Source organism: Sardina pilchardus, chromosome 8 (assembly GCF_963854185.1).
Source record: "Sardina pilchardus chromosome 8, fSarPil1.1, whole genome shotgun sequence".
Taxonomy (NCBI): domain Eukaryota; kingdom Metazoa; phylum Chordata; class Actinopteri; order Clupeiformes; family Clupeidae; genus Sardina; species Sardina pilchardus.
This window is the reverse complement of record NC_085001.1, coordinates 21,228,286-21,246,393: the sequence shown is the minus strand read 5'-3', so window position 1 is coordinate 21,246,393 and position 18,108 is coordinate 21,228,286. Positions and strand designations below refer to the sequence as shown.

The 18,108-nt window shown below is 48.1% G+C and overlaps 1 protein-coding gene across 3 annotated transcripts in view; it reads left to right on the top strand.

Annotated features, from left to right (window-relative positions):
• The window catches only part of wdfy3 (WD repeat and FYVE domain containing 3), a 102,533-nt gene that overhangs the window by 35,319 nt on the left and 49,106 nt on the right, over window positions 1–18,108 (top strand). For all 3 annotated transcript variants that reach the window (XM_062543203.1, XM_062543204.1, XM_062543202.1), the window contains exons 11-17: window positions 590–783; window positions 2,558–3,045; window positions 6,492–6,678; window positions 10,117–10,331; window positions 13,102–13,214; window positions 14,847–15,084; window positions 17,718–17,818. In XM_062543203.1, the coding sequence (XP_062399187.1) occupies window positions 590–783; window positions 2,558–3,045; window positions 6,492–6,678; window positions 10,117–10,331; window positions 13,102–13,214; window positions 14,847–15,084; window positions 17,718–17,818 (1,536 nt within the window). The remainder of the gene's footprint in view (window positions 1–589; window positions 784–2,557; window positions 3,046–6,491; window positions 6,679–10,116; window positions 10,332–13,101; window positions 13,215–14,846; window positions 15,085–17,717; window positions 17,819–18,108) is intronic.

Genomic DNA, 18,108 nt, shown 5'->3' with positions numbered 1-18,108 from the left:
ATCTGCTCGACAGAAGTATCAAATATTAATTCCACCGTCTAAAATTAGCCTTAAAGGAGAGACGTGATCAGGAATGCAGAGAGAGGTTTCCCCTCCTCCAGCGTGATGCAGACATACACACTGTCTCTGATTGGCCTCTCCTCCTCTCCTCCTCGACGAGAGTCAGTTTCATCATGAATGGGTGTTAATGCACTTACTGAACTGGAGAAGGCTATTCATGTATTCCTATGCTAAAGCACATATTCTTCATTCACCACACAAAGACTAGTGCTTATGTCTCGAGAAATGGGCCTATTTAGACTAGTGTCAACACGATGTACTTGTACTTGTACACTGTAGGATACTTGGAAGTGTACCTGAGGCAAAAAAAAGTATACTGCACTTGCACATATTTATACATGGTTGCTTCTGGTCTGCTTCATTTTCATATGTTTAATTCACTGACTTGTATTTCTCCATACAGTATATTCCTTCTCTCACTGTACCGTAACTATGGTGAACCCTCTGTTGATCCCTCTGTCCCTTGTCTTCCTCTGGTCTCATCTTCCTCTCCTCTCCTCTCCTCTCCTCTCGTCTCGTCTCGTCTCAGGGCTGTTCCGTGAGTTTGGCGGGGCGCGCTGCGTGCACAACATCGTGAAGTACCGGCAGTGCCGCGAGCAGGCGCTCATGATCATCCAGCAGCTGGTGCTGTCGCCCAGCGGAGACGACGACATGGGCACTCTGCTGGGGCTCATGCACTCAGCGCCCGCCACAGAGCTGCAGCTCAAAACTGACATATTGAGGGTAAGATGCACACACACAGACACACTCTCGCTCTCTTACTAACTCACACACACACACACACACACACACACACACATACATACATATGTACGCACATCACACATACTCTCTGACTTTCTCTCTCTCTCACACACACACACACACACACACACACACATACATGGACAGGGAGGCAGACCTCACCCAAACAGAGGTTTCCATTGAGGTCAGTGCACTCAATTATCTCATGATGTCATTTGGCTGTGTTATAATCCGTAAACAAAGTTAGGGGTGTGTCTCAGTTGTACGTTTTACAACAATTCAGTTGTCCTGCGTCTGTTTTTCCACACAGAATTGTTTTCGAAGAATTATGAGAGAGGGAATTTGATTGTCCAGATGCTGTCTACTACACTGGCGGCATGATGGAACCCAGACCTGTATACCTGTATATCTCAGACTCTCACTGATGTCTAAATTCATGCTGCATTTTTTCCCCTGACTTGCTTCCAGTGTGATTCACAAATCAATAGATCCAAAGCGTCCTAAATGATTTCCCACTTGCCTTCATGTGTGCTCAGGATGGTGGAGATTTAATTAAGTCCAGAGCAGCAGTGCAGCAGTGCAGCTGTATCTGCTGTACTGTATGTGCAGAAGCACTCTCATGTGTGTGGAGTGCCACAGCAGCACATTATGTTTTCTGGAGTCTCTGTTCCTTAAACATGATGTCTTAAAGACAATTTATAGTCCAGGTGACAAGTGTCGCTGGACAACATTAACATTTTCTGATGTTCGGGACATGTTTCGTGACTCCCCAGCAGACATAATTTTTGTTGCTTTCACGTCATATTTTGTCAAGCGACACTTGTCACCTTGCAGCCTTTAATTTAAGATGTTTCATGAGAATTCAATTTGGAGAGCTTAAAGTCATATGTCGTGCTCCACGTTAATTTCTTTAGACCAATAGATATGGAACTGGAACACACATGCACACACACACGCACACACACACACACACATACAGTAACACACTCTTGGCACTATGTCTTTATTTGAGGCGAAGGCTGTTTTTGAAACTTGTGCTCCTGTGCTCACTCCTCCTGTTAGTAGACCTGTCCTCCTCCTCTCCCAAAGAGTGGGCCTTAATGGAAACCTTTTAGAGAGCCGAAGGGGGAGAGTGGGCAGAGAGAACCGACCGACTGACTGACAAACTGACAAACTGACCGGTCCTCTTGTGGAGAAGCACTCTGAGAGGCATTGCAGTGGGCCACTGATGATGAGGCGAAATGACGTCCTTGACATTAACGCAGGAGTAGAGAGAGAGAGACTCCTGGGAAACGGTAGTGAGTCATGCCGGTGAGTGAGTCTCTCAAAAGAAGGCCTCGTGTGAGATATGCTTTTGAGCGCTCGCCTGGGCTGAGTTGAGTTCTCTCAGGGGTCCTGATTCAATCACACACAACACTGTTTAGAGAACAAATTGAAATTCTGCAGGAGCAGGAAAAAACAGACTCGCGACACAGCCGTCGGTGTTCTGTCCTGTGGAGGTGAATTATGTTGAACCCCAGGACTCTCTTTTATTTTCTCTCTCTCTCTCTCTCTCTCTCTCTCTTTCTTTCTGTCTTTCTTTCTGTCTTTCTCTCCCTTCTCTTTCTTTCTTTCTTTCTTTCTTCCTTTCTCCCTTTCTGTCTTTCTCTATCATTCTTTCTTTCTCTCTCTCTCTTTCTTCTTCTTTCTCTCTCTCTCTCTCTCTCTCTCTCTCTCTCTCTCCCTCTCTCTCTCCCTCTCTCCCTCTCTCCAGGCCCTGCTGGCGGTGCTGCGGGAGAGCCACCGCACGCGCACCGTCTTCCGCAAGGTGGGCGGCTTCGTGTACGTCACCTCGCTGCTGGTGGCCATGGAGCGCTCGCTGTGCTCGCCGCCGCAGAGCGGCTGGGAGCGCGCCAACCAGAACCAGGTCTTCGAGCTGCTGCACGCCGTCTTCTGCACGCTGACCGCCGCCATGCGCTACGAGCCGGCCAACTCGCACTACTTCCGCACCGAGATCCAGTACGAGAAGCTGGCCGACGCCGTGCGCCTGCTCGGCTGCTTCTCCGACGCCAAGAAGGTGGGCGCCGTCACGGCGCGGCCCTCCAACGCCCAGCCCTTCCAGCGCATGCTGGAGGAGGAGCAGCAGCAGCAGCTGGTCCCCGTGCAGGCCACGCAGGCCACGGACGGCGTCAGCCCCACGCTCAGGCACTGCGGCAAGCTCTTTATCTACCTGTACAAGATGGCCACCGACTCGTTCGACAGGTGAGGCGGGAGGGGTGGAGGAGGACACGTAGGTTTGGGAAGCAGCGGAAAAGGGGGTGTGTGTGTGTGAGTGTGAATGTGTGTAAATGTGTGTGTGTGTGTGTGTGCAGGGGTTGACTACACTTTGAAGTGGTTATGGTATTTTTTTTTTAGACACATGGGTCTCGTAATGGATTATTAACAGAGAATGGGGAATTCATAGTGTCTACCCACACCATAGATGCAGATAGATTATTATTTTGGAGAAACAGTATGGAAATAAAAGTGTTTCTGAAAGCACGGCTATTTTCCAACCCCAGTCCCAGTCTTGGTCTCAGACTACTGTACCATCTCATTTCTCTTCCCACCTAAATAACCTCCCTCAGGAGCCCCTGCGCTCTGCAGTACCAATCCACATCTTTTATTTGTGCGTGCTTAGCCACTACCTTGACTGCCACCCATATTTAGAGATGGGACCAGTCCTCTGGACAGCCTCCATTCCCCTTTACAGAAATGATCTTGGGCAATATATCAGAATGTTTATCTGTGTGTTTGTTTATTTGTTTGTTTGTTTGTTTTTTTGTTTGATTACTTACTTACTTACTGGCCTGGTTGTCTCTGGCCAATACTATAAATATACCTGCCTGGCTCTTTGGCTGGGAGTGGAGACCGTCTGTGGGAGAACGCAGCATTCAGGTCAGAACAGGACAGGAGCAGACACTGAGTGGAGGGAGGGAAGAGGGTCAGAGTTCATGACCTTCCGGTGACCCTCAGGTGACCTTTTGGCTGACCCCTGGAGTCTCTGTCGGGGTTGCTGACATGTTGAATGTGCACGTGACCTGCCCTGACCACCCACTCCTCCTGCCTCGCCACAGCTAGCTACGGGTCTGGCTTGGCAGTCTGTGTGTGTGTGTGTGTGTGAGTGTGTGTGAGTGTATGTGTGCGCGTGTGAGAGAGTGTGTGTGTGTCAGACATGCATGTGCTATAGCTGTGCTCCTGGTAGTGTACATGCATTGCTTAGTTATTTCCAGCTTACACTAACAGCCCCCTCTCCCTCTTCTCTCTCTTGTTTTCCCCGTCCTCTCTTCTTGTACTCGTAACCCTCTTTGCCATGCCTGTGTGTGTGTGTGTGTGTGTGTGTCATATTGAAACTTTTGTGTGTGTTCGAATGCAATGTGTGTGTGTCTGTGTGACTGGTTGTGTGTGTGTGTGTGTGTGTGTGTGTGTGTGTGTGTGTGTCATGTTGAAACGTTTGTGTGTGTTTGAATGCAATGTGTGCATATGTGTGTGTGTGTGTGTGTGTGTGTGTGTGTCTGTCCGACTGGTCGTGTGTGTGTGTATACATTTGCATGTTTGTGTGTATGTGCGCGCAGTCGTGCGGAGCAGGTGCCCCCCTGCCTGACACACGAGACCTCCCTGCCCTCCCCTTGGGGCACTCCAGCGCTCACCAGGAAGAGGTAGTTTACAGTTTACTGCCCCCCCCCCTCTCTCTCTCTTAACCCTGTCCCCTTTACCTCCTTCTCTCTGTCACTCACTCATTTACTAGTCTCTCTCCAGACACTCACTCACTTTCTCACCCTCAGATACTCACTCACTTACTGTGTCAGTCTTTGTGTGTGTGTGTGTGTGTGTGTATGTGTGTGTGTGTGTGCGTGTGTCAATGGTCAATGTCTTAAGCCCCGTACACAAATAAAGTGATTCCCTTGGCAGTCAGCATGTTGTGGCTGATTGTTATTGGACTTTTCAAGCCCTAGATGTCCAGTATGTCTGCCATTGTTGACATTTTCTAAATATAACAAGCTGGTACAAACAGAAACAAGCATTTGCTACAAAAGCTGTGGCTATTTGCATATTCAAAATAATGAACATTGCCACTGTGTACTCAGCAGTTTGAAACATTTCCCCCGTGTTTATTTTCCTGACGTGTCAAACACTGGAGGAACTCCAGGCAGTGTTCCACTCCCATCACTAGTTTCCTCAATCGAGTCAAAGTTAAGACTGCTTGGTAAACATACACACCTATGATTGTCTGCCATGCCCTGCTGAACACTATAAGTTGAAACGTGTTACGTGTAGTCATGTAGCCAGTATTTAAGTTTTTTTTTCTCTGGAGGAGTGCCTCAATTCTTGTTTTTATATAAAAAAAAAATTCGTTAAATTTACTTTACTTCAGTACCTTCTGACTTTATTTTTCCAAATGTCATTTCAGCTGCCATCCCTGTGAGTTAGTGACATGGCTTTCACTGGCATTCTCTGGTCCCTGTCAATGCTACATGCTAACACTGTGTACGGGGCTTTTGGTTGTCTTTGTTTTCTCTCTTCCTCTTCCTCTTCCTCTTCCTCTCTTGCCCTGTCCACTTCAGTCTTGTAGCTGTTTATAAACACCTGGGATCTTTCATTCCTCCCTGAGTCTGTTTCTCTGTTTTCCTCCATATCCCCTCTTCCTCTCTCTTCCTGCCCTCTCTCTCTCTCTCTCTCTCTCTCTCTCTCTCTCTGTCCCTCTCTCTCTCTCCCCCCCTCTGTTGTCTCTCTCTCTCCTCATGTATGTGTGTCCTTGACTAGCTGCTTTGGCAGCTCCAGCCTGTAAGCTTGCACTTGCTTGCACATTAAACCAAATGCTGATTCTCTAAAAGCTTCTGCTCACCTCTCTCTGTCTCTCTCTCTATCTCTGTCTGTCTGTCTGTCTCTCTCTCTCTCTGTCTCTGTCTCTCTGACTGGGGAGCTTTGGTCTGTGGTTTGCATCCTCACTGCCTTGTCTTTCCACAGCAGCTAATTCAGTTTGAAAGGGGAGTGGCTCTGAAAGTGTTCCTCTGCAGAGGGGAAGGGTGGGGTGGGGGGGTGTTTTTAGAAGGTGATGCACGGCGGACCAAAGCTCCTCTCCTGGCTGGCCACTCTGCAGCCTCTATACAGCTGAGCCAGCAGCAGCAGCTCACAACTTACTGCCCAAGCCTGCAGCTCAACACACACACACACACACACACACACACACACTTCTGAGAAAAAAGGCTTGGTAAAGTTTTGTACAGCACAACGAAGACAGAAAGGAGAAGGCGTCCAGTATACCTAGACATGTAAACAAAAACTGAATACACACGCATGCACACACACGGATACACAACTACATGCACACACACACACACACACACACACACACACACAGATACATAGATTCAGACAAATTTGCAGAGACAGATCAACATGCTCTCAGAAATATGCCCACATGTGTGTAACTTACATGCATACAAAGACGCAGCAAGACGTAAAATGAACATTGGATTGATACCCTAATCTGACTTAGGAGAGAATAAAAGCATAGTTTGGGATTTCATGGGAATTTAACGGTTTAGTAACATTTGGGAGTATGTTCTTTGTCACCCTATGGTTATTTTAATTAGTTATGATTTCAGCACTTGACCTCCGTACGGTCATCATGAGTCCTGCTGACTGACCCCGATCTGCTCCCTCAGACATGGCTACCATGGCTCCTCCTCCTCCAACAACGCCCCGGCCAAAGTGCCCGTGGACCTGAAGCTGCACCTGGGCAACTCGTCCTCCTCCTCCCTGCACTCGGCCGACCCGGTGGTCATCCACCCCGGCGCCGCCCTGGCCATGCTGGACCTGCTGGCCTCCGTCTGCTCCGACACGCAGCCCGAGGTAAGACACGAGGCCCGGGTTGCCCTGGAGACAGGCCGGCAGAGGGGCACTAGAGAGAAAGAAGGAGAGAAAGAGCAAGAGATTGAAGGAAAGAAATCGAATAGAATTTACAAGCATCTTTATTTTACAAAAGCATTTATCATGCTACATCTTTTAAACAAAGAAGAAAGAAGGAAAGAAATAGAGATATGGAAGGAAAGAAAGATGGAAAGAAAGAGAGAGATAGATGGAAGGAAAGAAAGAGAGAAGGAAAGGAAGAAAGAAGGAAGAAAGAAGGAATGAAAGAGAAGAAAGGAAAGAAAGAGAAAGATATAAGGAGTAAAAGAGAGATCGAAGGAAAGAGATAGATAGAGGGAAACAACGAGGGAAATAAAGAAGGAAAGAAGTAGAGAGAGATAGAAGAAAATAATTCCTTTTATTGCACCACTGTACTAATGCCATAGAGTCTCATATTATGTCAATGGTGTACATTAATCTGTGAAATTGCACAATAAGCAATGTAGCCTGTGTAGTCATTATAGTGTACCTGTACTTACAGAAGGCATTGTTCCTGTGTAGGTTAACGTTTTGTAGTATCTCCAGCAGCAGTTACTCACCGCTTCAATGGACTCCTCGTTGTATACAGTGTGTGTATATGTGTGTGAGTGTTGTGCAAAGCTCCTCACTATGTCACCTTGTTAATGGCAGACAGATGCGTCGACTTGTCCTTGTCTGAGAGTCAGTCTGAGCATGATGAAATGTCATCAATGGGAGATGATAGGCAGTCATCTTGGCGTGTGCCCTTAGTTAGTCCGCCCTGACGGTGCTTCAACAGGAGCGGCAACAATAGCATGTCAGCGTGCTACCCGTCTGTCCTTTAAAGGTGACATTGTGCAGCAGAGGTTACTTCTCAAGTAACTCGCCTCCAAGATGGAACAATTACCCATCCATTTCAGACTTTGTCAAAAGGGACAAAAAGCCCCTTTCAGAAGGCATTAGCCTTGATACTTGGAGCAGTGAGGGGTGGAGGCCGTCTGCCCCCCCTAAAGCACCCGCCAACCACCCCACTCCACCTCGACCTCAGAGTGTGTGTGCGTGTGTGTGTGTGTATATATATATGTGTGTGTGTGTGTGTGTGTGTGCCTGGTCTCCGCTGTACTCTTAATAGAGCCCATCTCCGGGGCACGGTGTCTGTCATGCTTCAGTTCTGGTGTGGGCCGCCCCCCCGCCAGCCTTGTAATGGGCTCAGCGTGAGGGAGAGACTGGGCAGACACGCTTCAGGGTAGCCACACACACACACACACACACACACACACACACACACACCAGTCCTACACACACACACACACACACACACACACACACACATATCTCCCTGTCCCAACAAACACCTACACACAGATATACACACATTTACACTTCCACTAACACACTTTATCCTAAAACACACACACACACACACACACACACACACACACACACACACAGAGACCAGTGGAAGTGGAAAAGATTCTGGCAGTGGGCTGACTGATTCGGCTCCCTCTGATATAACAATGGCAGGCCGGGTCCTCCAAGGGACCGGGGGAAGTAGCCGTATTGAGCGGACAGAAGAGGACAAAGACGGACTGAAATAAAGGGGGCCATTTCAGGACAGTCTCCTCCCGCCCGCCCGCCCGCTGCTCTAATGATCACCTGTCCGCTCAATTTCAAAGAACTTTGTCAGTGAATGGATGGTACTAGTTGTGTTTGATTGCCTGAGTAAATGACTTTAAAGCACAAAAACCTGCCATTCTATCGGATCCTAGCCTATTCTCTATACCTGCCACGGTTTCATCTTCCCCTGGGAGGTGGTGACGATTTGCTTTTTTTGAGAGGAGGAAATAAACCTTAAAGAAATTATTCATCAGAGCAGACTGACACCTGCCCTTCACAGTGCTTTTATATCGGAGCCAAGAAGGAGCTTAGAGAGAAGTGAATAAGATGAAGCAATGCCTTTCCTGCTGCCCTCTGACTGAGGATCAGGACTTAGTAGGGACTCTTCTCTCTGGAGATCAGGACTTAGTAGGGACTCTTCCCTCTAACTGGAGATTAGGACTGAGTATGGACTCGTTGAGCGTGATGTGCATGATGTTTTTATATAACATAAGATAGCATACGTGAGTTTTGATGAAGTTCTTTAGCTGCTGTACAACCAACTTTGTATACTGTGTATACCAGGGGTGTCAAACTCATTTTCACCGAGGGCCACATCAGCACAAGGTTTGCCCTCAAAGGGCCAGATGTAACTATAAGATTTGTAGCACCAACCACAAAATCTTTAGCATCGGTATTAAACTTCCCTAAAATCGAGAAGAGCAAAAGGTATCAGCATGACATGTTCTTTTTATTATTGCTATGTTTGTAAAAACAAAACAAAAACCTCTGTCAGTTCCATACAGTTTGACTTTTCAATGAGGGTCACTGGTCAGTCAGGAAGAGGTCATGCCATGGATTTTTTTTTTTTTAGATTCGAGTATATTCAACTTAACTGTCATTGCACAAGCGAAATACCAGTAACGAAATGCAGTTTTACATCTAGCCAGTGATGCAAACAAACTGACATGTCAAAAAGTGCATCACTACACCGTTCTATACACATACAGTAGAAGCGAACGGTCAAGGTGGACTTTTTCTTTGAAGTTGAAAGGTGTTGTGTGGATTCTACGTTGCTCGTTTTGAACCGAAATGAAAATGCAAAGCAACAGGATTACAACAAACTTCTAGCCTACCTATGCTTGCCTGATCTGAATGCACCTTTTCTCGGTCGGAATAGGCTCACTTTTGGCCAAACAATCATTTGCTCGATTAGCAAGGTTTTGAAGCTGGATTTTTTTGGATAGGACTACACACAATTATGTATACTTTTTAAACGTAGACGTAAACGTATCACGTAGTTTACAACTACCAATTGAAATCAAAGTAACTTACATCGATTCCCCTCTCAAAGAACCACACGCACTTCAAACAATCATGCGTTTCACAGGCAGGCTACACCGAGCGCGTAATTTAGGCGCTCCGTTCGCTAAAATAGTTTAGAATACTGGTCTATTTTGTTTTCACACGTTCGCGTTGCTATCACATCTGAGGTAGCCAGTTACACTGATCATAGAGGAAGGTGGTTGATGTTGCCTCCCTGTCAGTCTCACGTGCGTGCATTGTATTGCAGTGTATTGCCTATACGCAAAAACTGTATCAGACCTTTAAAGCTCTCGCGGGCCACATACTGTATCAGACCCTGTAAGCTCTTGCGGGCCATATGAAATGATGTGGCGGGCCGCATTTGGCCCGCGGGCCTTGAGTTTGACACCTGTGGTGTATACTATTTCCTCTTACTACTAAAAAGTACTTAGTACTGCTTACTAATACCATGTAACGTATATAATAATAGTTAATGTTTAATCCTTTCCTTGTGTTTCCCAGCATGCTCTGGACCTGCAGCTGGCGGTGGCCAACCTGCTGCAGCTGCTGGTGCACTCGGAGCGGAACCAGCAGGTCCTGTGTGAGGCGGGCCTGCACTCGCGCCTGCTGCAGCGCTGCAGCTGCGCCCTGGCCGACGAGGACCACCCGCTCCACCCGCCCCTGCAGAGGATGTTCGAGCGCCTCGCCTCGCAGGCCCTGCAGCCCATGGTGCTCAGGTACGACCGAACGCCCCCCCCCGACACGGCTAGAACAGAACAGCATCAACCTTAAAACTTAAAGGAACATGGCACGTTTTGTTTGGGGGGGGCTGATTAGATTTGCTGTCTACCTCATAGTTTAGAGGATACATGGCCTTCTCTTTTCTGACACCGTTAGCCTAGCTTAGCATAGTTCACTGGAGATGGGTTAGACCAGTTGGCCTTAATGGCCTATAAAAGGGAGCCTGCGTCTGTCTCTTCACTTGTGAGCAATGTGGCCATGCACCTAATTATGCCTCTCAGGTAAGCCACTGCTCAACACATTCGGACCAGTATAGCATGTGAGTTTTAAAGCCAGAGTTGTTTCTTTCATTACTTGGTCATGTGGCTAGTAGTTCCATAGTAGCTATAATGTTCAGGTAGACAATCATCACCCACCCAGAGACGGGGTCCTGCGGGTCAGTTTTAAAACAGCAGCCCCCGCCGTTGTTCAGGGTCATTGCTCTCCTGTGGTCACTGTGGGTGAAATTAGGTGTTGTGGAATGTCATGCTTTGACAGACTGGACACGCCGTTTCAAAAGAGCGTGTTTGATATACTCACTGTGAAGGTCAAGAGGCTAATAAGTCCGGCGCTGGACTGTGTCCACAAGCTAGAGTCGAGTTAAAGACTTCCTGCCTTGGCTCTCGTCCATCAGGAAGCGCTCGTGAATGCGTTTGCATGTAAAGCTTCCGTGAATCAGGTCAGAGCCGTAAAAAGAAATAGAAAAAAAGAAAGAAAGGGAAAAGAAAAGCATCTGGCCATTGCAGGTACTTTCGTTTTTATCAGGAGCTGGATTAGATTTATTCTTAGTGAGATGAAGGGCACTGATAAAGTCATGTGAGGAACACATGTGCCTAAATCATGATGGGCTACATCACGTGGGTGTGTGTGTGCTTATTGTTGGCTTCATATGCCTGCACAAAGCCTTAGGAGTCATAAGGCCGCCACTTGAAAAAAGTTTGGAATAAACTCTTGACCCTGGAGTGTGTGTGTGTGTGTGTGTGTGTGTGTGTGTGTGTGTGTGTGTGTGTGTGTGTGTGTGTGTGTGTGTGTGTGTGTGTGTGTGTGTGTGTGTGTGTGTGTGTGTGTGTGTGTGTGTGTGTGTGTGTGTGTGTGTGTGTGTGTGTGTGTGTGTGTGTGTGTGTGTGTGTGTGTGTGTGTGTGTGTTTCTGAGTTCTTGTCTGAAAGATTACACCTGTTGTTTTGAGTCGTGGGCCGGTGCGCTCCCGGAGTCCTGGTGCATGTTTACATTTGCACATCGGACACCAGACCAGACGCAGCCGGTCAGCTCGGGTCCATCCGACTGCCTCCCATCTCAAACGATTACCCCCGCGTCTTATTCCATTTGCCCCTGCAGAATCCATTACCCCCCCCCCACCACCACCACCTCTCCCCTCTGCACCCCTCCCAGCACGGGGCAGGAGGTGCGGTATTACCCAGGGAATTGAGTCGCTAACTAAGAATCACATTATTCCATCATGCTCCTTTGCATAGAGAGCGGGCGGCGCTGGCCATCAGATTAGAGACGCTCTGCGTGTTATTCCAGCTTGTGGATACGGGTGCTTGCTCTCGCTCTCACTCGCACTCTCTCTACTCTCTCTCTCTCTCTCTCTCTCATTCTCTCTTTCTACTCCTTTTCTCTTTCTCTATTCTCTCTCTCTCTTTCTACTCTCTCTCTTACTCTCTGTCTCTCTCTCTCTCTCTTTATCTCTCTCCTCTGTCGCTTTCTCAATTTTCTCTCTCTCTCTCTCTCTCTCTCTGTTCTCTACTCTCTCTCCCTCTGGCGGGGTGTGGAGGCGAGCAGGCCCAGCACAGCGCAGCATTAGCGCTTTCCATTTTCCGCTCGAGCGGCCGGAGATGATGAGGGATGCCGGCGGCCCCTCGGCCCCCCCGGAGGAGGTGGAGGAGGAGGTGGATAAGGGTGGAGGAGGAGGTGGATAAGGGTGGAGGAGGAGTGCGCTGCTTTTCATATGAAAAGATCCCTGAAGGTCTCTGCGTGGCTCGGGCCACTGCTGTGAAGAAACTCAAGTCAGACTCTCTCTCTGTTTCTCTGTCTCTTCTTTGCGTCTGTCTCTCGTCCCTTGTTCCTCTCTTCCCTTCTGTGTGTCTCTCTCTATTTGACTTCTCTTATCCATATCATGTGTCTCGTTGCCGTCTTTGTCCCCTTCTGTTTCTGGATCAGTACACGCTCAGGTTTTAAGATGTTTTTTCTCCTTTTTCTCATTTTACTATGCCTCTTAGAGTCTCGGTCAACAATAACCAATCCCCCCCCCCCCCCCCTTTCTGCATCACTCCTTGTCTCTCTGTCTCAGCATCAATCCCTCCTCTCTCTCTCGCTCGTCCTCCGGTACTGTCCAGTCACGTTACGGCCCCAGCGCTGTCCCCATTGATCACTTTCACACACCACGCCCCTCACTGCCAAGCGTCCAGTCCGTTTCAATAACACCCCAAGTGTAGGCTACAGTAGCCAGCCTGGGCAGGCTCCTGACTTCAGCAGATCTGCCTGCTCTCATCGCCCTGCTGTGTGTGTGTGTGTGTGTGTGTGTGTGTGTGTGTGTGTGTGTGTGTGTGTGTGTGTGTGTGTGTGTGTGTGTGTGTGTGTGTGTGTGTGTGTGTGTGTGTGTGTGTGTGTGTGTGTGTGTGTGTGTGTGTGTGTGCGCTTGTGCGTGAGACGGGCCGAGAGACGCTCTGACTCCATGCCAATGTTGTTTATGCTCCTGGTTGTTGTTGTTGTCTTGGCTCTGGCAGGGAGTTTCTGCGGCTGGGCAACCCTCTGAACTGCGGCGCCTGGGACAAGAAGCTGCTCAAGCAGTACCGCGTGCACAAGCCCAGCTCACTCAGCTACGAGGCCGAGATGAGAAGTAAGAAACACACACACACACACACACACACACACATACACACACAAGCTCAGCTCGCTCAGCTACGAGGCCGAGATGAGAAGTAAGACAAACACACACACACACACAAGCTCAGCTCACTCATCTATGAGGCTGTGATGAGAAGTACTGTAAGACAAACACACACACACACACACACGCATACACCCAGCTCACTCAGCTATGAGGCGGAGAAGAGAAGTAAGACCCACACACACACACACACACACACAGACATGCAGACCTTAATGCACAAACACGCACACACACTCTCTCACACACACCACTTACCACTGAAACTTTCACATCACGCACTGCTCCTCGAATGTTAGTGTGTGTGCGTGTGAGAGAGCGAGAGAGAGCGAGAGAGAGTGAGAGAGAGAGAGAGAGAAAATGAGTCTATGCCTATGTCTGTTTTGTTTGTCATTAGGGCAGGATGGACATTTCCATCTTTACCAGCCCAGCAGCACAGCCTCTTTAAAAAGGCATCAGTTACCTCTAGCCTCAGACAAAGCCTGTCCTCTTTTCCTCCCTAATCTCCTCCCTCTCTATCTCTCTGTCTTTCTTTCTCCCTCTCTTTATCTGGATCTTTTTCCATCTCTCTCTCTCTCTCTTCCTCCCCTCCACTCCGGTGGGTGAGTAGTGGGGTTGAGTGCTGCACCTCCCTGCAGGAGATGGCTTATTCAGACTTTTTAATTAGCAGAGAAAATGACGTGGTGTTTCGCGAGGAGGCCTCTGACAAATCTTTTGTTTTTCAACTGGACATTTCATAAAAAGGATCCCCTGAAATTACTCTAGCTTAATGAGTAGCACGGCCTTATCTCACAGAGATGTGCTCACTCACTCTATCTTTCTCGTTCTCGCTATCTCTTTCTCTCTCTGTCTCTCTCTCTCTCTCTCTCTCTCTCTCTCTCCCACACACACACACACACACACACACACACACACACACACACACACACACACACATACACACACACACACACACAGGCACACACAATCCCCTTAGTCGTTATCCATCTATTTTAGATGACTTGTTCCTCAGTCATATCCGTCTGAAAGTTGTGTACAATGGAAATACGTCATTTAGCAGCAGGAATGTCACCCTAGTCCCCCGTAAAACAGGAAGTGCCCGGAGCGAAAGAGGAAGCTGAGTTGCTCGTGCTCGAACGGAGATTGATGGCTGGACTTAACCTGTCACGCCACTTCAGAGTGACCTAGAGAGGACCTACGGGCTTTCTAAGGCCATGCATGCATGTTTGTGAATGTTCGAGCTCCACTTACATGCTACATCTTAGCTTGACCGTTTGACCTGAGTGATTTATTCATAGCTGCCGTGCATATTGTTGTCCCTGCTATAAATTGTACCACAGCAATGTTGTCACTGCTGCTACTATGTACAACAGCGTCAACACTCACAAGACCTGTAGTAGTTTGATCTGTAGTTGTGCAGGCTTTGTCAATAGCACATACAGTTATAGAAGTTGACAATTCACTGCTGTGTCCTGTAGTAGAGATGGTGTTATCTGCCAATTAGCCGTAACGGCCGTTGTTATTGACAATCAATCAATCATGATGATGATAATCAATCTGTCCTCTGATGCGGATCAACAGGTAGCATGACCATGTCGATGGAGGGCTTCGGGCCGGACAGCGTGTTTGCCGTGACGACCGAGGACACCAGTCAATACCGCATCAGCCGCAGCCTGGTGCGCTCGTCCGAGGACAGCACGGTGCCGCTGACACGCGTCAAGTGCCTGGTCTCCATGACGACGCCACACGACATCCGGCTGCATGGCTCTGCTGTCACGCCCGCCTTTGTGGAGTTCGACACGTCATTGGAGGGCTTCGGGTGAGAATAGTGTGTGTGTGTGTGTGTGTGTGTGTGTGTGTGTGTGTGTGTGTGTGTGTGTGTGTGTGTGTGTGTGTGTGTGTGTGTGTGTGTGTGTGTGTGTGTGTGTGTGTGTGTGTGTGTGTGTGTGTGTGTGTGTGTGTGTGTGTGTGTGTGTGTGTGTGTGTGTGTGTGTGTGTGTGTGTGTGTGTGTGTGTGTGTGTGTGTGTGTGTGTGTGTGTGTGTGTGTGTGTGTGTGTGTGTGTGTGTGTGCACGCGCAGAATTGTAAATGGAATTGGAATGACAATGGAAATGTCATTCATTGGTCACCGCTGAATCTCAGTGACTGTACTTGATGAATCAGAGATCATTTTAAAGTTCCTGCTCTAATGAGGGAATATATAGATTTGTTAATGCTCAGATTAAGATAAATCCTATTTGCAATGATCACATGAACAAACCAAATTCTGCTTAAAAAAAAAAAAAAAAAAGCAAAGCATTAGGGCAGAACTAATAAGCTAAACATCAGACTTGCGAATACTTCCGAGAACCTTTCATAAACCACCCCATTCATCAAGACCTTAGGCTCTTGGTCTATATGCGTAAATACACAAATCTGCTTACAGAGACGCATTCCGGGTACAACAGACTGGTTCAAGTCTACCCCTGGGCTTGTCCTGGGCTTGTCCCCGTGAGGAGAGCAGGCGTGTGGGGTGGTGGTGGTGGAGGTAGCGAAGGTGGTGGAGGAGGTGGATGGTGTTAAGCCATCGTAGTGGGGCGGCCCAGAGGAAGATCTGTGCAGGCAGACTGCAGGACGGCACTGCAAAGCCCCTGACAGTCTGGAGTCTAAAGCCCTCATCTAACGCTGCTTTGGATCCTACTGGAAAATCACACAAGCCGAGCAGACACACACACACACACACACACTCGCTGTTTGTATATACACATACACACATACAGTACACGGTCATGAAATAGTATAATTTGTATAAACACACACACAATCAGATACACAGTGGAAGTGCATATATTACAGTGGATCACAAAGACCCATTGAAGAGAGACTGAACACACAGTGCATAATCACACCTAGGGCTAGACTACTTCCAGACCCTTCCCAATGGCCAAAGCAGATAGGTGCACTCCAAGTATTCCTTGGATTCATCGTCTCTCTTTTAGGACATGCTATGCTACTTTTTTTTTAAGCATTCAGGTTTTCTTTTTAATTCCTTTACACTCGTGAACAGCCAAAATCAACCTCTTAGGTATAATTTTACTCTTTAACCTGTTTAGTGTTTATCATCACCATTTTACGTTTATACTTGTTACACTCTCTCTTAGCGACAGCGTTATTTTGCTCTACTACAACACAGTCAGTGTTCCATTCTGTTCTGTTCCGTTCCGCGTGCATCTTTATAAATAAACGTGTCCTGACCGGGCTGAATAGAACATGGTGTGGCCATGGTGCGTCTGGAGCAGGCGGGGGGCCGTCACCGGGCCGTCGCCGGGCCGTCGCCGGGCCGCTCAGCCAGAGGATGTGCACTCCAGCAGCGCCAGGAGCCCATCTGCACCCATCAAATATTCATCAGCAGCATTCCTGCCCCGCACAGCCACAGCCACGGGGGCGCAGGGAGAGCGGGGGGGGGTAGACCCAGCCCAACCTAGCCAGGCTGAGGAACATGTCTGGGGGTGAATGGAGGGGAGGAGAGGGTGGGGGTTGAATGAGAGAGAGAAAGATGAAGGGGGTGAGATTGGAAAAATAAAGAGCGCGATCAAGGGAGGAAGATGGAGAGAATAATGGTGATGTGATGTGAAATGGAGAGATGAGGGTAGATAAGGGGAGTGTTAATGAGTGAGAGGAGAAGAGAGAGAGGGAGAGAAAGGGAATAAGGGAGTGGGAGAAAGAGATGGAGAGATCATGACAAGAGTCAAGAGATGTGTGGGAGAGGCAGATGTGTCATCAATTCATCAACAGTGCTGTCCACACACACACACACACACACACACACACACACACACACACACACTCGTTCCATGGAGGGGGGTTTCATATTTTTGTTGACAGGTTTTTAATTTGCCACTGATATAGTGTGTGTGTGTGTGTGTGTGTGTGTGTGTGTGTGTGTGTGTGTGTGTGTGTGTGTGTGTGTGTGTGTGTGTGTGTGTGTGTGTGTGTGTGTGTGTGTGTGTGTGTGTGTTGATAAACACTTCATCTGCTCCTTACTCTGTCGGGGTGAAAGGCCTTTGGGGTACACATCCCACGCTATGTGCGTATAGACAGACACTGGGTACCAGGCTCGCTGCCAACTCCCCCTCTGCTCCCCCATAACAAATGAGCGTACGCAGCAGACGGCATACATGTCCCCTGGTACTGCAGTTTTAGACACAGTGCATTATTTACACATACATTTAATGGATTTTCAAATGCCTTTATTTTTATGACGCTGGCAGATGGGAATGGATGGAGTGTGTTGTTTTCACACTGTTGGGAATTTGTGTGCTCATGTCAAGAATGACGCTTAAATGCGTCGTGCACCTGCTAAAAATATTTTTGGTTGTGTTGAGTCAAAACATTGCGCAAAATAACTTTTTATTTGTGTGTGTGTGTGTGTGTGTGTGTGTGTGTGTGTGTGTGTGTGAATTTGTTCCACAGCTGTTTGTTCCTGCCAAGCTTGGCCCCACACAACGCCCCCTCCAACAACGCCAACACATCTGGAGTCAGTGATGGAGCCGTGCTCAGTGGCATGGGAGCGGGTTAGTAGACGTACACACACACACACACACACACACACACACACACACACACACACACACACACACACACCACACACTAACTCCCTGCCCATATGCTCCTGATTTTTGGAGAGATATTTTGTATTCTCCCTCGCTCTCCCTTTCTCTTGTCTCTCACTTGCTCACTCACACATGTGTGTACACACACACACACACACACACTTGTGTACACTCACACACACATATACTCAGTTTTAAGTAAAATTATTCATCACGAGCACTCACACACACACTCACATCTAGCCCACATA